At 44.2% G+C, this 25,183-nt stretch overlaps 1 protein-coding gene across 2 annotated transcripts in view; it reads left to right on the forward strand.

Moving 5' to 3' along the window:
- Positions 1-3,372: 3,372 nt before the first annotated feature.
- Positions 3,373-25,183, forward strand: part of LOC147890844 (uncharacterized) — a 115,663-nt gene continuing 93,852 nt past the window's right edge. For both annotated transcript variants that reach the window (XM_087389534.1, XM_087389535.1), the window contains exons 1-6: positions 3,373-3,825; positions 23,393-23,433; positions 23,538-23,630; positions 23,729-23,803; positions 24,027-24,076; positions 24,330-24,419. In XM_087389534.1, coding sequence (XP_087245660.1) covers positions 3,480-3,825; positions 23,393-23,433; positions 23,538-23,630; positions 23,729-23,803; positions 24,027-24,076; positions 24,330-24,419 — 695 coding nt within the window. In that variant the 5' untranslated portion in view covers positions 3,373-3,479. The remainder of the gene's footprint in view (positions 3,826-23,392; positions 23,434-23,537; positions 23,631-23,728; positions 23,804-24,026; positions 24,077-24,329; positions 24,420-25,183) is intronic.

Below are 25,183 nucleotides of genomic sequence, written 5' to 3' on the forward strand. Positions count from 1 at the left end.
GTTGAATACATCTTACAAAGTTATAGCTAAGGTGATGGCTAATAGAATGAAGGAGATTTGCATGTCGGTGGTTCACAAGGAGCAAATGGATTTATTAGAGCTGGAATATTTTCAATGTTTCATCAGCTTTGAATTTTTCTTTAGCTTTGGGTCAATTCTGTATTCTTTTTGGGATTGATTTTGATAAGGCATGTGATAGAATCAGGTGGGATTTATTCTAGCTGTATTGGATCAGTTGGGGTTTGGTAAGATGGTGGGCACTTTATACTTTATTTGGCAATGCTTTGGCTATTTTATGTCCAAATAGTGGTGTTGTAGAGTGGTTTGAGCTACAGAGATTAGTGGGGTAGGGCGGTCCCATGGCTCCCTTGTTGTTTGCTATGTATTGTGTTTCCTCAATGAATCTCATTAAGAAAGGGTTGCATAGAGCAGGTTCAAAGGTATTACTTTACTGGGAGCCAATTTGTTTCAAAGTTATTTTCAATTGATATGGTGGCTTTTACGATGGAATGCTAAGAGAGCATGGGTAATTTGTGTGATGCTTTGAGCAAATTTGTAAAGTGTTTGAATTTGAGTGAGTTTGATCAAAACATTTGCCCTTACGAGTGATGTGGGAGCTTTGCCGGCTCAGGCTTAGGCTTGCAAAAATTGTGGAGTGCATCCAAGTGTTGCGGGAGCATAGAGGATCGATCTAGGAGAGCAACTTGCCTCCCTAATGTCTCGAGATGAAGGTCTCAAGCTTGTTGCTGTATAGTCCAAACAGTGCTGGTGATAACGGATAACCCTTCTTGACTCTGATAGTGCTCATAACGTCTATGTGCATCTTGTACTCATTCGAAGTGTACTTCAAACCCTCTCAGTGAATACATGTGAAATGGGTTGAAAGGGGAATAGTGATTAGGTATTTGGTTGCCCGTTGGGGATTTGTATCTCCCTCAAACAAATATCTGGTTGGTTTGAAGATAAAATTAAGCAAAAAATAAGACATCCACATGGATTAGGCATGGGAAGGAATGCTCAAATGTTAGTTGTAAAGCATGTTTTGGTAGTGACTACAACACATTTGAATTTAATTTGGAGGTTTAAGAACAATCACTAGTAAGAGGTCAAAAGGATGTTAAGAGCCTTTGGGCAAAGGAGAGAGGAAAACACCGATGGCATTATTTACCATGAAACACTCTAAATTTGATGGGGACTAGGAATGCCAAATATTGATAACGAGAATATCTCTTTGTTGTGCAAATTGGTTGCTATGTCCATTTGAATGGTAGGATTTGTTGGGTGAAGTGTGTGAAATTGTTTGTGGAGCATGGGAACAACAAAAGCGAAGGAACATGGCGACGTGTTTCTTGGTATTGTAGCCTTTGTTCCTAGTACCCATAAAAAATAATGGGTTCCAAAGCGGATTGGTGGATTAGTAGAGGCTTGGAAGGCGTGTGGACATATGATGCGGTGGCAAAGGGAAATCTGGGTTGTGTGGGGATGTTAGACTTTGTGAAAGCTTGTGGTGGAGTTTAGCTATTACTGTCAATGGTAAACATTTGGTTAGGGTGGACTCTGTAGGGGAAGGGAATTGTTTCATGGGATGCACTTATGGGATTCCAAGAGAGCCTATTGGCTACCGGTACTGGAGATTCCGAATTGGTTTCCCCTTAATGAAAGTGAAATGATAGTGATAATTGAGGTGATGAAAAATATATTAGATGGGTGGCCGTCAAATTACATTTCCTCCCTAATGTGGTGGGTGAACCAGAGGTGTGTAGGGAGGACGAGTCCATGTAAGGTCTCAAACGGTAGTCTATAGGAGATTGATGGAAAATCATTCAGTGATTGCTTCTCTAAATACCAAGTGTAAGCCCTAGGTGGTGGAGAGAGCAGATTTGAGGGGCGTGTGGAACGGATGCTAGACTGGTGAAGCCATATTTTTAATGTGGAAAGTGATGCACATGTGGCTGCCTCTTAAGGATAGGATAACAAAATCAATGGGGAGGTGTGTAGAAGATGTGGTGCATCTGCTATCATTGTGTCCAACAACTAGTTGGATTTGGCGAAGGTTGGAAGGGGTAGCTAAGAAGGTGGGATTGATGGCGCATTTTTCATTACGAGAGTGTGGTGCTCACAGGGGTCTTCCATATACACTTGCAACGTGCTGGCTGTATCTGGGGGCCCATAATTGGATTGTGTTTGAGCAAGGTGTTGGGACTGGGTGTCATGAAGATGTCGTTTGGTCTATCAAAATCTTTGTTGATCGACCTGGGTGTTATTTCTGGTAAGATAGATTCAAATAAGTTCTTCTAGGATGTAACTTGCTCCTTTGGTAGTGTACCCATAAGAGATAGCCAACTTTGTATATCATTTCTTTTTACCTCCCCTTTGGTACTAATAGGCATCTTGGTTACTTCTATAAAAAAAAAACCCCTCGTCTCCTTCCAAAAAGTAAATGCAAAGTCATAGGCCCTTACCCTACATGTATGATACATTCAGGGAGTAGGGAAAGTGGGGGAGGACCACCACTTTCCAGCTTAGAAAATGGCGAGCCATTTTTTGAGTGGGAAAGCGGGACACCCCCACCTTTTCGGCCATCACAGGCTTAGGGAGATGCCATAAATTAAATGCCGGCAGTTCGGGCAGCTATATTGGATGATCCAACAGAGGAGATTGATATTCTCGCGACCCAAGCCTACTTGAATCCAACCCAAGCCTACTTCAATCCAAGGGCGGAGATTAATATATCTAGGGACCCAAGCCTTTGATGGGGTGTATCAACCAAGTGGCATGAAACAAGGTGAGTGTTGGCACTGGTGAATTGGCAACACGTCGCATTGCTTCCCCTTCCTGCCCCCGCTGCTCTCATCCCCGCGAGACAGTTCCTCATCTATTATGGTCTTGCCCGCACTCTCGGATATTGATCACTCATGTCTCTCATTTGCTGCGGCTTCGGTTTCCCTCTATCAGATTCGGGAAACTCTTCTGGATGTTTGGATGCTTCTCATCTCAGATGTCTCCATTCCTCCTCTTCTTTCACTGGACTCGTTTTTGGGTACTATGGACCATTTGGACACAGAGATTGCATTCTAGGATAGGTCAACAGTTTCCTCAGGCATATGTTTTCTTGAGAATGTCCCTCAAGTAATCTTTATATGATAGTTATGCTGCAAGGGACTTGGATGCTACTAGCCTTGAAGTGTTTTCTGACTGTTTTTGAGTTCTTCCATTAGGCTCTCTTTTGGAGTCTAATGTCATGTACATTGATTTCATGTTAATAATATAGTAATGTGCTTTCACCAAAAAAAAAAAGAGTGTTGGCACTAGTGGCTGATATTCACCACCTCAAGAGATGAGCTGAATGAAAGAAGCACCAATCAATCTCGCAATGACTATTGAACTTCATCCATTTGTGGGCACATTTGGATGCCATGGACAATGCCTATGCTTTGAGAACTGCCCATGATTACACGTTAAAGGAAGTGTAATCTACAATGGGCTTCACGTTACACGCTGCACTCCCAATTCCAGCTGAGCGCCTTGCCTGCAATTCAAGACCCTCATCCTTTTTCACCCACAACGGGAACGTATTGTCGCTCCAAATGAGCAAGCTAACTTCCCTCAGGTCCACATCTTTGAAACAAATGCTGCCGTGGAGAGCCTCCCACGAATCGGGCGCAACAGAAACCGATCTAGATGCTGTGGCCGACGTAAAATTAGCCCCGCCTAAAGTTAACTTGCCAACGTCTCCGGATCGCTGGAATACCGAAAATGGTGCACCGGATCAATACGAGAGGCTTTTCTCCAATCTGAACGAAGCAACGTTGCAGCATGAGCCAGGTATGGCAAATTGAAGTCTCAAGGACGTTGAAAGTAAAGCATACGCATAATCTTCATAAACTAGTAGAGCATGGCTAGCTACCGTATACTGTTGATGCATATGTCTAGATTGAACTTTTCACAAATGCTTCTAAACTCCGTATAAAGGCCTATCATAATCCACACGTAATGATATCGAACGGTACTCTTTAAAGCATTATGGACTCTTGATATATACGTAATGGATCTTAGATGCTTAAACTTTATATAAGGGTTCTCTCTGCTACCTGTAATATTCACAGCATAACTATGCTGTGAGTTCACAATTTTATTCCCACAATGAAATTGGGCGGTGGGTCAAACAGATTTTGCCCGATGGTATGGTTGTTAGCATGCCTCTCTATTGCTGTGTTCCTGACATCCTATGAAGATGCAGCAGTGCTGCATTGGAAGACATGCAATTACAGAGAGGAGAACCAGCATTTAACTCCTTTGTCTGCAAATTGCAAAGAAGATAACCCATCAGGAAAGTCTCTCTCTCTATACACACACACATTTTTTTGGGGGTGAAAACTTTGAATGCTTTATATTACAAGATAGCTATCCCAAAACTAAGAAGCTCAAAGATTACATCAAGAGAAAATCTCCGTGTAGGACAAATATACATCATAATCTATGTAGTGAGTTTGTAGGTAATCGAAGAGCGATTGCTGCAAAGAACGACAAAATAAAACAAAAGTAGAAAAAATAGGATCACCAAAGACTATGGTTTTTTCCAGAGAGTCCAGAGTGCCCAGTACCGAACCCAGGTAAAGAACAACCATAAAAGCTTTCCGAAAGAAGCCTATGGAAATCTTAGTCGTAATCTCTGCCGAAGGGTACCCAAGAAGCCCCGTGTCTCAGGGCAGTGCCAAAGAATATCAAAGACAAATAGCTAGAGCAATACGTCTGCATGATAAAAGCTGTCCAGACGTGACGACCCTGTTGTCGTAGAGGGACCTTGGAGTGCTCTTTTCCTCCACCATTTGACTGGACGATGCAAACACCAAGTTTGATAAGCCTTGTCTGACACCCAAGGTGAAGACAACATAACTTTATATAAAGATGAGACTATAATATGAGACAGCTTCAAAGGACGAATGGACAAGTACTGGCTGAAATGGCTGAAGCATCCGAATGACCTGCCATATAGGACGGTAACACATCCCTAAACCATATTTATCAGCAACCAAAGGAAAGGATAAAAGAATGCCACCATCATGACTGACATCTGCCACAGAGGAGATGCCTTTTGACTTAAGAAAATATGAGCGTCTGGGCTCCTGTAAAGCCAATGGTGGAGAAAAAACCCGTGATCAGTGGATGCTCTCAGCTCTCAAAGAGTTACTCTACAAAGAGTCCCGGCCATGCCAAGCCAAATGCGAGAGAATATTTTTCCAATCCGAAAACATCTGAGAAACAATAGGGCAACCTTTGACCTTGCCTTCAATACTGCCCAACAGAAAATCCCATTGAGTAGGTTGCCAATAGCCAAAAGGAGTAATAGTGAGTTGAAGAAGTAAGAAGCGCGTCATAGCAGCCCAAGGGTGATCACCATGTAGGAACTGTAGCATCATTTTCCCTTCATGAGCTAGAATGTGCACATGAATGTTGAGAATATTCAACCCCCCATGCAATTTTGATGGACATACTGCTGTACTGGAAGCGAGCACAAGCTTTTCTTGCCATGCTTTGAACGCTAGAAAATTCCATGATGGCGGACATAAAGGATGTAAGATCTCCTTTGGTAAAAAAGATCAATGGCAGATAAAATTGAATGTAGGCCACCAAAATAGATTGAACAATTGTGAGCCGGACATGCAAAGGCCAAGTGGCTAACTTCCAATATTCCAGCTTTAATTTGGCAAGAACCCAATCAATGTGTTGACGACGGGTCATTGACCAACCCAAAGGATAACCAACATGATGTGCCAGCTTATTGGGTGGGACAATTTCCCCCGGCCATACCAGAGTATGCAAATCTTTAGGATGCAAAGGCAACAAGCGAGATTTCTCAAAATTGACATGAAGGCCAGCAACCAGCCCATATAGTGAGAGAGCTTGCTTAAGCAAAGAAAGGTTCCTTTTAGTATTCCGTGACACAAGAAAAGGAGTCATTTGCATACACTGGAGGGCGACTTTTAGGAATATGCAAGCCATGTAACTTGTCGGCGGCAACCAAATGGTCGATATATTGAAGCATAGGATGTGTGGCTATAGCATACAGAATAGTACTAAGAGGACAGCCCTAGCGAACTGAACAACGGAGTGTCCAAGCTTCAAAAATATCCTGTGACAAGATGTAGGCAGCTTTGTTGTCACTGTAGAGCCAAAAGATGATATGCTAACCAAAACCCAAAGCTCGCATGGTCTGAGCTATAAAATCCCATTGGATGGTGTCAAAAGCCTTTGCAACAGTATACTTGGCATACTCAATCCTAATATAGGCATTTGCAATATTGTCAGCTATATGCCTACGAGGAATAAAACCATGTTGCGCCGGATGAAGGCCATCATGCAAATGTTCTTTGATACCATTTTGGTGCGAATCTTATAAATAACATGCATCAAAGTGATAGGTCTCCAATTAGCTAGAGATTCACAGATTGGCTTCTTGGGCAGAAGTTTTACAAGCCCTTTCTTCTAGGAATCCGGCATGTATTGATGTTGCCAAGCACGATTTATCATTTGCAGCAAAAGAGACTTAAGGAGATCCCAATATGCCAAGAAGAATTCAACTGTGAGACCATCCTAGCTGGGAGATTTCCATCTACCACATGATTTAATAACATCGCTTAACTCTCTTTTAGTGAAAGGAGTTTCCAAGTCCAAAGCGTGCATTGGTGAGACAATGGGAGTGACATGCTGTAGTAATTGCTGCCTTGCTGAAATAACCTCCTGTGAAGGAGGATCTGCTTTACCAAATTGAGCAACAAAATGATGAACACAAGCTGTGGCAAGCTGTGTTCGACAAGAAGTCTAAGCACCATTAGAGAGAAGAACCCTACAATTACTTTGAGAGTGTCTCTTATAGTGTAAGCCTTTAAAAAAGGCTTTGGATGAACATCCTTTATCCAAAAAAGCCCTTTGTCATGCCTGTGTCTCCCATTTAGAGATTTTTCTATTGTCCTTGCATTGCAAACAACGTTTAGCCTAGCATGAAATCTGATTTTCTTCCATAGAAAGATTTCTGATATGACTCAGCTCAGTCAAGGATTGACACGTAAATTTAGCATGAGCAACATTCTCTCTCAAAGTCTTCATGTAAGTTTTGCCATAGTTGCGAATAACTGCTCTCAGTGCTTGCATTCTAGCAATGAAAGCTTCCCAAGCATAGTCAATGCCAAAGTGAGACTGTTGTGATAGGGGGTGGACAGCCTCATAAACCACGGCCTTGTATGCATCATGTGCCAAATAATTATTATTGACGATGAGTAGCCTTCTTTAGCTGATCGTCATGAAGAGAGTCATCCACAAAGGGGAATGATCAGACTGCATAAAAGCATAATCCACCCATAATTTAGCAGTGAGATAATCATAGTGCTGAGGATTAACCTTGTACCAACAATCTAGACGAGCCCGATAAGAAGATTGAGCATTATGCTTAAAAGTATAGCTAGGCAACATTGGCCGTGATTCTTTTCAAAGGTCAACAAGACCGAGCTAAGAGACCAATGGTGACGCTCAGAAGCCAACATGTGAATATGGCCAGAAGTATTATCACCATGCTGAGGAGCATTATTAAAATCCCCACAAATAAAGGCATGCTGTCTCTAGGGATAGGCTTGCATATCAGCCCAACTTAAACCTTTACTGCGAGAGGATTGAGGTCCATAAACCGATGCAAATTCAAAAATTCACCCTGAACGAGATACTGTATAAGCAGCCATCTGCCTTGGCTATCATTCAGAGCAACAACTGGCTAAAACTCATGTTTCACTAGGAAATCCACACCTGAAAAAGAATGCTCACCTGCATAAAATATGTCATACCGAGCAAAGTGCCCATAACGACCAGCATACATATGCTGGTTGTGCCCTTGCAATGCCACTATGTAAGGCTATAATTGATTGAGATAGCCCTAGACAAGTTTCCATTTCTTGGGATCACATAAACCCTGTACATTGAGAGTCAAACATTTTATATGTGACAACATATTTACAGAATATGTACAGCTGAGAACCAAAACTATCAAGTCTGCATTTCAATCTCAAGATCCGGCTCGCGACCCTAAGAAGAAACAAGTGTCTATGGAGAAGACAAAGGACCTGTAATTTCCTCTTCAGGGAAGACGGTGAGGGAAGGTCTCCGTGCTATCACAGTTTTTCTTGGACTCTGCCAAGCTTCCTGCAATGTTTTTTCTTTTGTTTTCGATTGAGAAGTAGAAGGCATCAAAGAAGAAGCATTGCCATTTGAGACAATGGGAGCTTTCCTCTTATCCTGGGCTGCACCGACGGGCTTGGTAGACTTAGTTTTAGCCACTGAGGAGCCACTAGTATCCTTAGGTTGCATTTGAGCAGGCATAGCATCCGGAGGCATTTTGTGTAATACTAGAGGGCATTGGGAGTCCACGTGCCCAAACTTTTTACATTCAAAGCAAGCTCCTGCAAATAATCCCCATTTGAGCTTATAAAATGCGCTTCCCATAGCAACAAGATTTACTGTAACAGAATAAGATTCGGGAGTGGCATTATCATTATCCCATTGGATGCAAAATCTATTTGAATTCCCATTTGGCCTAGGTGGACATACCACCTTGCCCAAAGAAGCTGCAATTCTTGGCAAAAGCGAAGCCAAGCATTGAGGGAAATCAACCACCTCCACCCACATCGGACAATGATGTCGAATCAAAGCTTGATAATCCTTGGTGAGCAACCATGGCAGGGCATCAACCATCTGTTGTCCATAAAAAAGTGGAGAAAGTTCAAGGAGCATCTGTTTTTGCTACTCGTCAACCATAATAATTTCAAAAAGCCCCGGGCTGCATAGTGCACTATATGAACAAAATAACCACCCAGTGTTCTGGTCAACCAGTTACCCACATCTGCTGCAACTGGCAAACGACCTGGGAAAAAGTTAATGATAGCATGCTTTGCATATTCGTGCAGGGGATCCACTACATCATCAACCTCCACCATAATCTCCAATCCTTGCGGCGGGTATCTTCAAAACCCTCGTGCATAACATCAAAAACCAGTTGTGCCTCAAGCGAGGCATGCACAGGGTCATCCTGACCTGAGTCTTGCTTTTGTTTCTTGTGAGACTAAATCTTCATTGAAGTTATGTAACTGAAATGAGGTAAAACAAAGAAAAAGACAACAAAAGAGGCCTATGAACAAAGGAACAACACAGGGGGCAGAAAAGGAAGGAAGAACAAAATGTGAAAAGGTATGGACAGGAAAGAAAGCTGAACCACGCGGTAGACAGCAAGGAAATGAAATAGAAGTGAGAGAGGGAGTGAAGGCAACCAGCAGCAAGACAAAGAAACAGGAAATGAGGCAACCAGCAGCAAAACGGAGGAGCAACGAAGGATGGCGACCAGCAGCAAGAACCCACGCTTAGCCAGAAATGGCCGTATAGGCCGTACAGCAAGTACGGAACTGTACATAGCAATTCTGTACAGGTACGGGAGAAAACATGCCTGCAAGGGAGATCGTGAGAGCTGAAGGAGGGCACGAGAGCCTGTACGAACCAACGAGGACAGCACCGAACCCTAGACGGGGCACTAGGAAGGGCCTGGAACCCTAAATGGGCACGCTGCAGCAGGAAAACACCATAGTAGAGCTCCTTTCACTCACTCCACACCACACACAGACTTTTAAAAAAAATAGTAAAATCTTATATTTTTGTGTGGGAAACCTCAGAAGAGGTGAAAACCCACCAGGAAGTACAAAAGTAAAAAGATTACAAGTAGGCCTCTGGAAAAAGCCAAGAGGCTAACTGAAAAATGGAAAAGTGAAAACAATTACAAATCACCAGGGGGGCATCCAGCAGGTTATCCACCACGGTGAGATTATTTGCTTGCAAAAACTGTTGTAAAGGAACCACATCACCATCAATGAAATGAAGGTGTTTTTTACCCTTGTGATTCTTCTTGAGATAAGCAGGCACTCAAAATTTTTGAATCACATGGTCAAAAACGCAATCAGGGATGGAAAGTGCCCAGGGAAAAAGTAGAGGCAGGTGCCAGATCCGACATTGATGGGGCATTTGTATCCAGTCCAACAGAAGTATCCATAGTAACAACCGCAGTCTGAGTAACTTGCTCTCGCAAATCCACAGTTGGTCCACCTAGCCTGGCGGCCTCTCAGGTCAGGTTGTTTACAAAAATGTTTCAGAGTCTCATGATCAACATCAACATAAAACTCTGACCCATACAAATAATGTCTCCATGTTTTCAGAGCATGGACAACAACATACAACTCTAATTCATGAGTTGGCCAATTTCGTTGAGAGGGAGAAAGCTTCTTGCTTTCAAAGGCTACTGGCCTTCCCTCTTGGAGGAGAACTGCTCCTACCGCAATGCCACTTACATCGGTTTCAAGGAAAAACGGTTTCCGGGGATCAACTATTTTTAACACCGGTCCTGAAACCACAGCTTGTTTTATGGTGTTAAAACTTTCCTGTTGATTCTGTCCCCATATAAAAGGTACTTTATTTGAGGTCAGATCAGTCAATGGCGATACTATTTCGGAATATCCTTTGATAAAATTGGACAAATCCCAAGAATGATCGCAAAGCGGTCAAACTCTGAGGGATTGGCCAAGTCAGTATCGCAGTCACTTTCTTTTGATCCATTTCTACTCCCTCAGGAGTAATTATGAATCCTAAATATTCAAGTCTTACCATACACAGTATAGTTTTCTTTTTATTTACATAAAGAATAGCTTTCCTCAAAGTACTAAACACTATTCTTAAGTGTTCGTAATGCTCAGCAGTACCTTTGCTGAATATAAGAATATCGTTAATAAAGTGTAATACAAACTTTCCAATATACGGACGTAGTAGATCGTTCATAAGCATGACGAATGTAGCTGGAGCATTGGTACGGTGGCAAATGATATCCAAGACAATTTTCTTGTTACAACCAAATCTTTAAAGGCGATACGCAAGGCCTTACGATGAACCCTCGATCCAACCCAATCCGCTCTGATATCAAAATGATACGACTAAAATTTACAGCTCATTCATGGCCACGAATTGACGAACACCAATTAACAGGTGATAGCACTACGAATAACCACCCAGCCGTTCTTCAGTTCAGCAAGCTCATTACAATAATAAAAACGTGAGAAGGACTTGCAAGCTGAATACCAGAGCCACAATTCCCTAGATGAATCTAGTATGCCACATGTCTTCATTCTAACCTCCTAAATGCATCATTTACCCCTCTCTTGGGATATCATTGAATCATTTGCCCCTTGGCACATTTAATGCATTTAGACCCTTTAGCCTTAGATCCACCTAGTCTAGTGCCATATCACCCTCACTAAGAACCTTGACTTTAATTCCTTTCTGATCATTTACGTAAAGCCCAACAAATATAATACAAACATTGATCCTTTAAAGGAAAATGTCGACTGACCCTTCCGAGGTCATGTTACCTCAACTTGAGCGAAACATATGTTGAGGGCACCACAGCGAGTCTAGAGAGATCCAAAGGCGCCTTGGCTATCTATTGTGAGGCCTCGGGGGCACGGATCAACTCAACGAAATCCATAGGCTTCTTCACGGGCTTTGAGGAGACACAGGAGATCTGTGAGTGGGGGAGTGACTTTGGTTTCAGATGGATACCACGGGGCCAGACAACGAGATACCTCGGATGCCAGGTGGGTATTGACATCACAGCAAAGCAACAGATCGCCCCGGTCCTTGAGAGTGTTCGGTGCAAGCTTCTCTATTGGAGCTCGGCCAAACTCTCCCTCGTAGGTCGCACCTTAGTGGCAAACTAGGTCCTTGCCACTGCTTGGTATATTGCCTCCTGTTGGTGCTTTCTCAGAGGATGCATTGGGCTGCTCCGACGGTTGGTACAAAACTTCCTCTGGGCAAGTTCAGAGGGCATGAGGAACACTAGGGCCCTAGTAGCTTGGTAGACGGTGATCATACTGCAGGTACTGGGAGGCTTGGGTATCATTCTTTCGGAGATGCAAAGCAGGGCCCTTCTGGGCAAGCTGGTGGTTCGTGGCCTCACCCCAGGTGCCGAGCCTTGGAAGCTCCTCTTACAGAGAGGGCTTCTGAGGAACACCCCACGCACTGGGGGACAGTGGTAGCCTTCACATAGATGGATCTTCTCAGAGGCCCCCCTTACGGGGAAGGGCTCCCCCCTAATGAGGAGCCTCCACAGGGTTGCAGAGACTTAGCAGGGGGCCTCATCCGTGCTCCGCCCTGATGTAGAGAGGAGTTTGAGCGCGAGCCCCTTATGTGGCACCCAAAGGTCAGAGATTAGGAGGGATGTATGCTTGGGCAGCAGACTCACATTGGCTAAGCACAGTGGGACAGTGGTCCAGCAGGGTCTTTTGGTTGCTGGAGCAGACTACCTATGGAGGCAGAGGTGAGGCTTGATGCCCTAGCGCATCTGAGAGGGGCAGGGCAGCGGATGGTCGAGATCGACTTAGCCATTCCTGAGTCGTGGTGGGAAGGACTTCACATTTGGAGAGACAGCAAATGGTTGGGGTAGTTTTCCCGTACTGGTGTCTGAGGATTTTGATGTAGCGAGGCAGCATGCACCCCGGCTTCTCAGAGCAGGACACCTCTCAATGGTGCCTCTTGCTATGGGAGGGTAGACCCCTGAGGGAGGTCTAGTGGGACCCGAGGGAGTGGTTTTGGCTCTCCAGGGGCGGCCTAGCTGAGACGATAGATGAGGTTCCTTTCTTTTCCTACACCACACGGATTGGCAGGAGACTACATATGGACTCGTCAAGGTGGACTCCCTCGAGGGAAAGACACTGGGTGAGCCAGAGAGTGCCTCGGGATGTTCGCTCGAGGTTTTGGACGCGGTTGTGGTCCAGCTTGCGGCCGAGGAATATCTCATACTTCTTTTGGCTGGCAGCCCACGAAGGCTTGCCCATCAGCCCGTGGTTGGAGTAGATGCGAGTGGAGGGGTAGTGCCACTGCTGCTCAGATGGTGTCTTGGAGACTATCCCGCATTGCCTATGGAGCTGTCGTAGTGCAGCGTGGATCTAGATGAGAGCCCTCAGGATCATGACATGCATGCAGAGTATACACAGTAATTACACCTGGGGGATGGTGGCTTGGTTGACAGAGGGAGGACACACGTTTCAGATTGATGAGATCTCCCCAGCCTACCAGATACAGGGTCAGAGCATTCAGAGGATTGCACTCCACGAGGCAATCCCCCCTAACACCCTAGCTCTTCCTTCTCCTAGGGAGGACAGTGTTTGGGAGGTGGTAGCCAGTGTCGCGGCTTGGAACATCTGGGTGGCTCGGTGCAGTCTTGTGATGGGAGAGCACCCGGTTCCACCCTCGGCTACCTTGGTTACCATTTGGCAGGATATCATTTACACTCTTCGGTCCACCTGGGAGCGCGGGACTCCAAGCTCCAGGGCGACTATTGAGAGGCGTGCTCATTTCTGCAAGGCTTGGCCTGCAGGTGTTTTCTACATCTTCACTCTGCGAGGGATTTGCTGGCTGTATAGTCCCCCCACTTGGCTGTTAGCCCCAGTTCCAGAGATCCCCTAGGTAGTGAGCTGGGCTTCTTTGGAACAGGCCGGTTTTTCTTTCAGCCTTTTCCGGTTTTTTTTTTTCATACTTAGCACCTTCGGGGCTGTTGTCTTGTATGAAATCTTTCAAGCATTAATAGAAGGTTCCTTTCTTGGGGAAAATAAAAATAAAAAATTTGAGTCCGAGCTGCCAATACTGCCGGAGAAAGAGGATCAGCCTGTCCAAACTTCCTGGAAAAATGATGAACACAAGCTACAGCAAGTTGAGCTCGAGAGGAAGTCCAATGTCCATCAGAAAGCAGAGTACGACAAATATTGGTAGCTTGTCGCTTATGATGTAAGCTCTTAAAAAAACCCTTCGACGAGCAACCTTTATCCAAGAAAGCTCGCTGACGAGCTCTTGTCTCCCATTTGGCAATTTTTCTATGATCATTACTTTGCAAACAATGTCTAGCTTGGCATAAAGATGTGCTTTCTTCAAGAGACAAAGACCGAAAATGACTAAGTTCTGACAGGGAGATTTTGCTTGAGCAACCATATCCCTCAATGTTTTGAGATAATTTTTGCCATAATCACGAATAACTGATTGCATACGAGCAACAAATGCATCCCAGGCATAATCAATATCAATAAAACTCTGAGGTGAAAGAGGTTGACACGCATCATACACCATGGCCTTAAAATGATCATGATCCAAATAGCTATTGTTAACCATGAGGAGCCTTCTGTGTGGAAGCCTATCATCCGGCATGTCATGCAGAGAAATCCTCAAACATAGAGGTGCTGCATGATCAGAATGCACAAATGCATAATCAACTGACAAGGTAGTAGTAAAAGTGTCAGAGTGCTGAAGATCAACTCTGTACCACCTGTCCAGTCTAGCTTTGTATGTAGATTGAGCATTGTGCTGGAAAGTAAACCCAGGCAGCAATAAATATGTGTATGGCTAGATGTATTATCCTCTGTTTGAGGAGCATTGTTGAAGTCACCACAAAGAAAAGCATACTGCCTCCATGGATACCTCTACATATCTTCCCAAATCTGTCCTCGATGACGGGAGGATTGAGGAGCATAGACAGATGCAAATTCAAAGATATCACCCTGTACAATGCATTGCATAACCATCCATCTGCCTTGTGAATCATTGAAGGCCATAGAGGGATGAAGATCATGCACACACACACACACACACACACTTTTTGTGAAGTCTTATATTTCTTTGTGGGAAACCTCAGAAGAGGTGAAAACCCACCATGAAGTAGTAGGCCCCTGGGAAAAGCCAGGAGGTTAACTGAAAACTAAAAGGGAAAGGAGGAATATATGAAAGTTATTCACCTCCAAATGGTGACATAAAAACAATATCCTCCACTGTGATCCCTTGTTGCACTAGAAAACTATGAAGTGAAGTAATAGTGTCATTAATGAAATGTAATTTCTTTTGACCCTTGTGATTCTTCTTGACATAAGAAGGAAGGCGGAAGTGTTGTATAACTGGGTCAAAATTTTGTTGTAGCAGAGGATGCATATCTTCAAGTGAAAAAGTGCTTTTAGGTTGTTTACCAACTGCTGGATTATCTTGCTCTCTGACATCCACAGATTGTTCCCCATTAACATCATCTACCTCCGAAGGAGAGAGATCAACTTGCAGCTCAACTTTCAAGAGACTGATACTCAACAACCGGAGAGGATAGCTGATGCTCAACTCCAACCAAGGGAGACTGCTGAACTGAAGAGAGCGTCGAAGATTCAGGCATAAGTATATCCTGCACTGAAAGAGGCTGGAATGGGTTTGACAAAGGAGTAGAAGAAGATGGTGAAATCAATTCTTTTCCCTGAGGTTGAAGTCACCTCCATTCTTGTTTATTCTTCAACTGTTGCACCTTATCTGAGTGGAGAGGAGTACAAATCCGAGGGATGGACAAAGAGCCCTTAACATTGGTAAATGGACATGAGTTTAAGGGGCATGTCCGAGCAAAATGACCAAGTTGACGACACTAGTAACATGCATTTGGAAAAAAAGCAAAAGATAAAGAAATTAGAAAAGGATACTCCTGCTTCGGAAGATGCAACACTCTCCCCAAAACAGCTGCAATAGAAGAAATGTGTGGGAGAAGAGGTGCTGGCAACGCTTTAAGGGTGACCCAGATAGGGCGATAATGCATTAGATTCTGGGCTGGGTCAAAAAGAGGGTCCCAAGGCATAACATACGCAAAATAACCAGCACCATGGAAGCCAGCCATATTAACGAGCTGATAGACTGTCTCCACATTGATAAAATCAGCATAATAAAAACCTCTGCCAAGGAGTACAAATGAGTTTATTTTATTTTCTCCAACAGCTGCAGTCGACCATGCACGTAACATAGAGGCTGTCATAATTCGACCCATAAAATATAGACAAACACCATTTTGTTGTCCCTGAGATAGGCTTTGGAGAAAAGATTGAGAAGGGAGAAACCGACGCAAAGAGGAACCCATGACCTGATTGATTATTGATGACTGACTCCTCGCAAAGACGACGAAGGAGATCAAGCTGTAAAGACGTTGAAGGAAGACTGTTGAAATCAAATTTCTGAGATTTTTCATGCTGACCGGAAGTATTGAACTGTGCAGGCTGCTTCTGTTTGCCAGAACGTTGCAATGGAGCAGATCGAAAAGAAGCAGGAGACTGGAACATAAAATGTACATGTGGAGCGACCACAGAATGATTGAGCGTAAGAACAGTCGCTGAGGAAGAAAACGTACACACACACACACAGAGATTATGCTTGAGAATCTTCCTCCATGACCAACAGGGGTTATAGTGTCTCATCAGAGACAGGACCATTGCTAGGAGAGCACAACGGACCACATGCCATCAGCCATCTGTCACTAATGCCCTTGTGTCATCTTCAGAAGGAGTATTCCTCTGTACAAGATGAGACTATTTTGAAGAGTTTGCAATCTTCATGTAGAACTAGGAATGGCCTTCCATGCGATTAGATTATTCCAAAGAATCTCAAATTTTGACGTCAGACACAGGAAGAACAAACTTCAGGTTTCCTGTCATCATTGCCTCATTTATCGCCTGACCCCCCTCAAGCTTTTGTCCTGGCCACAATTCCAGACTTCTCTCATGTATTATATCTGATTATGTTGTACTCATTGTGGGTGATGATGCCGGATTAGAGGCTCCACCCTGTCAGCTCATTGTATCAGGCCTGCTTCTTTCAGTTTCATAGACCCTTCTTTCGAAGACTTCTAATAAAATTTATTTATTTATTTCTTTCTTTCTGTCTCTCTCATTCTCTGCCTTGATACTCTTGCTGCTAGCTTTGATTCTGGCGTAAAATGCACAGCACGGACTATTATATGAAATGTGCACAAACAGATTGAATGGACTGTTGCACATCATCATTGCAGCTGGGTTGCCTTGACGAAGATGGGACTTTGGACTACGACTACTTTCCCTGTGCACACTCACATCTAGCTTCGTCTACTGCGAAACCGTAGTATTTTTCAGCTCTTGTATAACACGCCTCTTCCTCCAAAGAGAGTGCTTGCCTTGAAAACAGCTCGGGTGTGATCCCAAACAGTCATTCTACTTAAGTCCGTGCATGGCCATGGGTTGCAGGTTGTGGGCTGCTTCACATCCTCATTCAAATCCTGTGGGAGGCTGCACTTCACGCGACTGTCTTGGACATCACTGCCATAGGGTTTACATGTATTGCTGCCTCTGCAGGATGGTTGCAATGAAGGCATGTGTACTTGTTGCCTTCCTGGATCCACATTATTGCCTTAAGCAGTATCCCATCTTTTGCCGTGGCTGCATGCTGCCCTACATGCATGGCTGTCCTTGGTTGCCTTCTATTCCTGTTTGCTGCTGCTGCTGCGATGCTGATAAGTTCAGCTGCTCTATGTTCGACAGCTGCTGAATCAAACAGCTGCTGTGATTCAATGAAGGAATAGTGGCTCAAGTGCTACGTCAACCATAGTCGTGGAGTTCTATTGTTTGGTTATGGTAAGGTGGGAAACCAGGAGGGCTTGACAGCATCTACCAAGGTGGGATGTTAATGGATAGGACCATCTGATGTTGGTATGTCATAATGTGTAAAGGGATATCGTCTAGAGTTATCTCTAGGCCTAGCCATTAACTGTGGGGAGCATATAAAAGGCTCTAAAGAAGATTTTAAAGAAAAGGCTCAATTGAAAAACACATGGCACCCAAAGGATGTCCCAAGTGGAGACGTTGGGGTTGTAAATGTAGAGCTCGACTTAGTACCAGATCTTGACAAAGAGACCAAGCAGTAGGAGGAACAGAGAAGGAAAACAGCTCATAGTGGAAGGAACCAGTGGCTGGGTGGATACGAAGAAATAGAGCCCTCAATGTTGGAAACCTGACATTGGTATCAGAGGAGGAAAATATTTCACAGTGCAGGAACATTTTGACCCTTTGCAGATTTTTCTTTGTCTGGTTGTAAGCTGGGAATCTTTAAAATCTCCCGTGTCTGACAGAAAGGAAAACGAGAATTTTCTTGCAATCTGTTGTCCATTGATTTGCGCATTCTGCTTTGCGTTTCCTTTGCTTTCATACACTTTGGCATCAAAGTTTTGACTATAAGCAGCAGTTCATGGCATATTGCAACCACCCCGACGTCAACCCCATGAGGCCTACCTTGGCTGAAGAGCGTTATGGATTCTGCTAAGCCTGTTGATCAAAAGTGGGGGGCCTTGCTGCTAGTCTGCTAGTTATCCTTCCAATCTACCAGTTGCTTCAGAAGTTGCAGCAAGGCTTTTGCACAATATCATTGCATTCGATTAGAGTTACTGTTTCCAAAGAAGAAGCATTCAAAAGCCTGAAACAGAGATTTGTTCAACATTGTAGGATCTGTGGTTAAAGAAACAAAAAAGAAAAACAGCAAACATTTGCTCCAAGCATTTTTCTCATATGTTTACGAAACGGCCGTTTGATTGTAGGCTTGATGGAATAATGGTTTGCTGAGATATATCACTGTCTGGGATAGTATTCTTCATGAGTCCAGGGTCAAGAAGAAAGTGTGACTTGAGCTGGAATCACGTCGCCTTGTTGAACACTATGACCTGCACAGACAAAACACATAGCTCAACAAAAGACAGTGCCACATCATAACAAAGTTGAAATTTTAAATAAAAAATCCACCTCATAGATTCCTTTTTGCCCTTTCTCTCTCTCCTTAGCAAATAGCAAACAAAGATCTATTTATTTTACCCAATCAGAGATCCATCGTGTAAGAATTCAGAATTGAAAGGATTGAAGGTTGACATAGAACACTAGCTAGTCCATGTCTGCCACTGAGTCTGTGAAGCGGTTTGTGTGTCCCGGGAGCTTCGACATTAGCCACATGTCTTGTGACAAGAACGAGAGCGATGGTCCACATAAGAGATGGACCACCTAGTTGGCCCATCTGTGCCACTGAATGCTAGTGTGTTGCTTTGACATGGACCACCAGGCTGGTCCATATGTGTCATTGAACCTGTGCAGTGATGACAGGAATCATCATGATGGTTGACATGGAAAACCTAGCTGGCCCATGTGCGCCACTAGCAACACATGCAGGAACCAATGTTTAGGTTGCAAAATTTTACTTTTGCAATGTTGCTAAAGGAGCTCGATGTGTAATGAATCATAGAACAAGCTACACAAACCTTATTAGGAAGGATATTATAATAGCGCAACAATCTATATTCTTCTTCTTCTTCTTCTTCTTTTGTAGAACTTGTCGGCTTGTACAAGAGGGTGGCCAATCCCTAAAAAAGATCTACAATACAAAAAAAAGGCACAGAGGGGAAAACTGCCCAAGCAACGCACTGCACTATAGCCTAAACCAGAGCACTCCAGGTGTCAACAAAGGACTACTAACCACTTGTGCTTTCAACTTGGGAACCACATAGAAATCTGCCAGAAAACATATAGTATTGGAAAAATAATATTATTGAAAACTGAAAAAAGATAGTCTTGAAAGCGGAAAAAATACAGTATACTTGCTCTACAAAAGTAGAGTATAACAATGACACTAGGTGCTAAATGCTTTTTGAGCATCGTCATAGTCCTAATGCAGGACACCTGGGAATCCAGAAGTGTTGGAAAATGACAACAGAGGGTATACACACAGCAAATGACTGATAGCCCAGGAGCTCACATTTTACTTTGTGTGATTGGACTGTGCTCCAACAGAGACATAAAACCAACAAAACATATTTCCATTTGAAGGATACAATACAAAAGGAGTCCAGAGTCCCACCAAATCACGGTCCTCTGTCCTTACCAAAAGGATGCTGTCCTACTACCTTCATGGCACTTCTAGATCCCTAAGCCTGTGTGCTCCTCGCTGAGCTTCAGTACACTTCATCACCATGCCTTGATCCCTGCTCCTTGCTGCCATAGAAGATAGCCAAGGGTGCAGCCCCTTCTATGTCTGCAGCTCCTCAGCCCCCCCTGGATCTTCTGGATGGTGGCCCAGATATGCTGCTCTGCTGCTCCATTCTGCATCCTGAAGTGCTGCCTCAGTGGATGAGATATGAGCCCCGTCAGCCCTACTGAGCCGACAATGTAAACCGACCCACAGCCCTTTGTATGGGACTGTGAAGACCCTTTATGGGTCTGTGTGCTGGCTTACCTGGTTGATCAGCCAACCAGCCAGTTCAGGCCTTATATAAGGGCAAGGGGACTGCCCATTGCAGCCCCTTTTCCTGCTGTACCTGGCCCGCAGATTTTCCTGCCACTGTCCCCTCCTGGCCGACCTGATCTAGGACCTGTGCAGCACCCTGGTCTTCTCCAAACAGTCCACCTGTACGCCTTGTGTCTCGTGACTTGACCCAGCCTTTGGACACTTGTCCTAGGCCCGTACCACAGGTTCCTCTGGTCCGTACTGTTGCTGTAGGCCTCCAAACAGCCCCGTGGCAGATCCGTACAGTCTTGGGCTTCCAAAGGGACCTCTGCCTTGCCAAGTAGGATCTGAGGTGTGCTGCCCACATGGCAGCCTGTTTGCTGCCCATGTGGCAACCCCCTCTCCTTGGTTTTCTCTGTGGGTATGCCACCCACACGGCAGCCACTATGCCGCCCATGTGGTAGCCCTAACCCTAAGTCCACTTCCCCCACGCTCTCCTCATATAGGGGCTTGCAGATGGGGAGGTGGCTCTTCCAACACCCCCTCTCACCGATACTTCTCAGCCTGATGGAAACTCATTGATGAAGATGCTCTAGTAGCTCCCGTGTTGTAGCCCTCTGGAGCAGTTTGGTGTTGATGTAGATTCTTGGCTTTTCAACCATTGGCTTCTACTCCACCAGCTCTGGTCCCGCAGTAGTAAACCGTTCTGGTACATGGGTTCATCCAAAGTAGCACTTGATGGCACCAACCACCTTCAGCTACGTTCCGGCCTTTGAACTTGAGCAATCTAGATGCCACCATCTTCCAGTTGTCCCCCTCATAATGAGTGAACAGCCTGGAGTCTTCTAGGCACCGTGCTCAGGGTTTGTTTCAACCTGTCCTCCCTTTGGCAAGGTCCGCAACAAAAGAACTATCTTGAGAAATGATATCCCAAGAATATTTCCAGACGATCTGGACCACGAGCTCCCACTGAGCTCTCAAGCAAGTACTCTTCTGGCTTCAGTACACCTTGTCCATGATCACCTTCCGGCATTATGCTTTCGAGATTTGAAGAAGCACCCACACTTCCCCTTCTGCCTTCGAGATGGCACATGCCTTCCAATCTCGCATTTCATGAGACACATGAAGAGTAGATTCTTCCCATAGCATGCTATAAAGGCTCAAATAACGTAAAGTACATACTAGAACGTCGTCGTGCTTGTGTGTTTGCTCTGAAAGCAAACCATGCACCTCGTAGAGGCACATTCGACTACCTTGTGTAATTTTGTGGACCACAACATCTATCTGACCTTGAAACTGTAGGCCACTCCATGGAATCATCCCGTGTGTTAGCAATACCAACAAAGCACATGGATGACTCCAAGCTCGTTGCTGTCCTTCACCTGCACAAAAGTTTTCGACTCCTCGTTTGCCCACATCTCAATATCAGACATCCTCAATGTGACTTCTGGGTCGCATACTTGATCTCAGTAACACTCGCAGATGTCACCAAGAATCATGGTTCTCCACTAACTACCATATTGGCAGTATCTGACTCTCTTGAATCTGAACTGGACCCCTTCTTGTTCTTATCCGTCTTCTTTTATTTGCAATCCTTCATACGATGGCCTGGCTGATCACAATAGAAACACTTCTTCGTGTGCTTGTTTTTTGAAGTGTCCTCATTGTCCTAAGGGTCGTCCTTCTTGGGCTTCCCACTGCTAGGCTTGCCCTTCCTGTTGCTGACCTTATCGTTGGCCAGCAACTTTTGTTATAGAGCTTCTCCCGAGCCTCCTCTTGTAGCAATAATGGATTTAGTTCCTCAAAAGTCAGAGGTCTGTTCCTCTCTTAACACCTTCACCATACTGAGATGGTCATGGACCGTATCTCCTTCATCCATGTTCATATTAAACAACTGATGATTCAGAGCTAAGATCTGGGACGTATTGTCCATGTGATATAAGTCCTTCAAAGTGGCCCACGCCTCGACTGACGTGTCCGCCATCTAGATGTGAGGACTCACCAAATCTGCCATCGTCCCTATGATAAGTGCTAGGGCCTGATATCCTTGTCCTCCCATGCTTCGAGGTCATCCGAATCTACAGCAAGGACAACATTACCCGCCGTATCCTTGACGTCCGCAGTCATTGGATCCGTTTCTGTCGTGATCTTCCACATCTTCCTTGCCACTAAATGGCTTTGGGTCTTTACCTTCCAGATAGGATAATTTGTCTTGTCCAGCTTCCTGATCTTTCTGAAATTTGGGATTGTTGAAGAGAGTGTGGTTGTCGTATGAATAGTGACTGTAGGTGCCGTAGTACCTCCACCAGCCCCACTGCCTCCACCGGAATTCTTAGAACGACCTACCCTGGAACCTCCTCCACCAGAACTTATCCCAGGCCTGTGCCACAGGTTACCCTGGTCTGTACTGTGTCTGCAGGCCTCCAAATAGTTGCGTGGCAGATCCGTACATTCTTGGGCCTCCAAAGGGACCCCACCTTGCCAAGTAGGACCTGAGGTGTGCTGCCCATGTGGCACTCCCTGTCCTTGGTTTTCTCTATGGTTATGTCACCCACATGGCAGCCACTGTGCTGCCCATGTGGTAACCCTAACCATAAGTCTACCTCCCAGATGCTCTCCTCTTATGGGCGCTTACAGATGGGGAGGTGACTCTTCCAACAAGAAGACATATGCACTTTTGGAATAAAGAAGGACGTCGAAGTTTATGTATTAAAGTGCCAAAAATGCCTCGCAAATGTGAAAGTATCTCCATGGATTTTGTTATTGGATTACCTAGGACATAGAGGGGGATCAACATGTGTGGGTTATTGTGGTTGGTTGACCAAGGTGGCTCAATTTGTTCCAATCAATGAAGAGGTTAAAACTCATGTTTGGAAACCTGACATGAAGGCCTCTTAAATTGGCACCAATCCTCACATCTCTAAATAGTTGCCCCTAACTTTTTTGTATATCCAGCCTTTAGTTTTGGTTTAGCTCTAAATTGAAGTGTAAGCCTATCTCTATATTTAAGTGCAGTTAATGGAAAATCATTTGACACCTGCTGAAGCCTTATGATGCTGGAAATAGCTCTCTTTGATCCATCATCTACCCAAGAAAGCAAAAGGTTGATCACATGAAGGACCAGAAGAGCAGTTAGCCATGTCTCAATGAGGAAAAATTGTAATTATGCTAGGTCATTCGTAGGAATTTACCTGCTGTTTGTAACCTATATTTACTTAAAGAAAGTATTCCTTGTATTTTGCAGGAAGCTTGAGCAGTGCAGTTCTATTAATTGCAGGAACGACAGTGAGTGATTCCCACAAAACAGCATATCCATGATGATGAAATAAAGATTTTTCCATGCGTGCTCAATCAATTATGTCATGTTATCTTGTGGTGACCCCTTTCAGGTTGGTGCTGGAATTCTGGCTATACCTGCAGTTACACAGGAAGCAGGGTTCCTAGCATCATCCTTTACATGCATACTCTGTTGGTCATATATGGTAACTTTTTTGTTATTCACTGACATCATGTGGCATAAGTTCTTAAGTTTTTTTCTTGATTGGAAGGGTTGAGTGACCAAGATTATTCAATTATGCAGGTCACCACGGGGCTGCTTGTTGCAGAAGTGAATGTCAGCACCATGTGTGAGCTAGGATCAGGGGGTGTATCTTTGGTACAATGCCTATAATATTTCGTGTTAATTACCAGAATAATCTCTTCTAAAAATTCAAGAAAAGAAATGCTAGAGAATGGGTGACAAATGAAGTAATTTATCCCAAAAAAAAAACTGAGTTCAAATTCAAAACACATAGACAAGTTAATATTCTTCATGTGAATTTGGAGAATTTAATAGATCTTACAATGCCAAAATAATTTCATAAGCAATTTATGCTCAGGTGTCTATGGCTATGCGTACTTTGGGAAGAAATGGAGTTTGGGCTGCATGGTAAGACTAAAGACTCTGGTTCTCATGGCTAAGCTGTTTGCAGGTCATATATGGCGTTTGGCATGATCATTTTATCCAACTTTTCTGATCAGAAACATGCTTTATTATTGATTTCTATGGTGTCATCTACTCAGATAAATGAAGTTCAAAACTTCAGTTATATATTGTGCTTTTTGGCTACCTAATTTTGTTTGGGATATTGGCAGTCACAAGGGCAGAGCTTTGAAATCATTGGTCTTTTAACTTTTGGCAGTATATCATACCTCTTTATTCACTATGCACTACTGGTGGCATATGTGGCTCGGTCGAGTGATATACTGACAAGTACGCTAGGCATCCCACAGTGTGTTTTCAAATCCTTCTATCAAGCTATATTTGTCTTTAGTTTTCTCAAGCCGTCTATTTGTATATTGTTGTTAGTATCATTTATTTGGAAGGCATCTTTTCTTAATCGATTAATACTAGTAACATTTAAAAGACACGCATAATTATGTGCCACATAAAAAACTGAAAGAAGAGGCATAGTGTACAAGTCGCAAACAGTGCATGACATACATTTTATAAATGACTACTTAAATTGCAAGGATAAAAGTTTACGATGTGCTGGAATAAGGTTGGGTAGATAGAGGAGAGTGACACCCTTGTGTTATTTTCCCACCTGTCCTTTTTCCCTTCTTCTTTGTTCTTGTCTTTACTTCCTTGCACCACTTGAGCAAGAGGGATCTATCTGTAACATTGATCTTGTAAACCCTGGACAAGCACAAGTTGGCTTTTAAACTGGTCATCTCCAGAATCTCCTGAGGGTCGAGTGGACCTAGCTACCCTCCTCGCGTACCATTGGAGCTGGGTCCTTGCAAACCGTAGGCTAGTGTCTAAAAGAACTGCCAGGTCCATGCTAGAGCTCCCATGCCTTGGAAGAGTGGTAAGAGAACTCTACTCTATGGATCTTTGTGGCCTGGGGTTCAAGTTGCGTGTTCTCATACTTATCTGCAAGCCATTGTAGGCTGGGTCGTGCTCCTTGAGTCTCTCTATGGAAGCCAAGTCATGCCTTAGTGCCCTCTCCCTTTCATGAAGGGAATGCTGCCTTTGCAGTGCCTAGACTCTAAT

Source organism: Dipteris shenzhenensis, chromosome 18, assembly GCF_047967505.1.
Source record: "Dipteris shenzhenensis isolate YYH24624 ecotype China chromosome 18, Dip_SZ_1.0, whole genome shotgun sequence".
Taxonomy (NCBI): Eukaryota; Viridiplantae; Streptophyta; class Polypodiopsida; order Gleicheniales; family Dipteridaceae; genus Dipteris; species Dipteris shenzhenensis.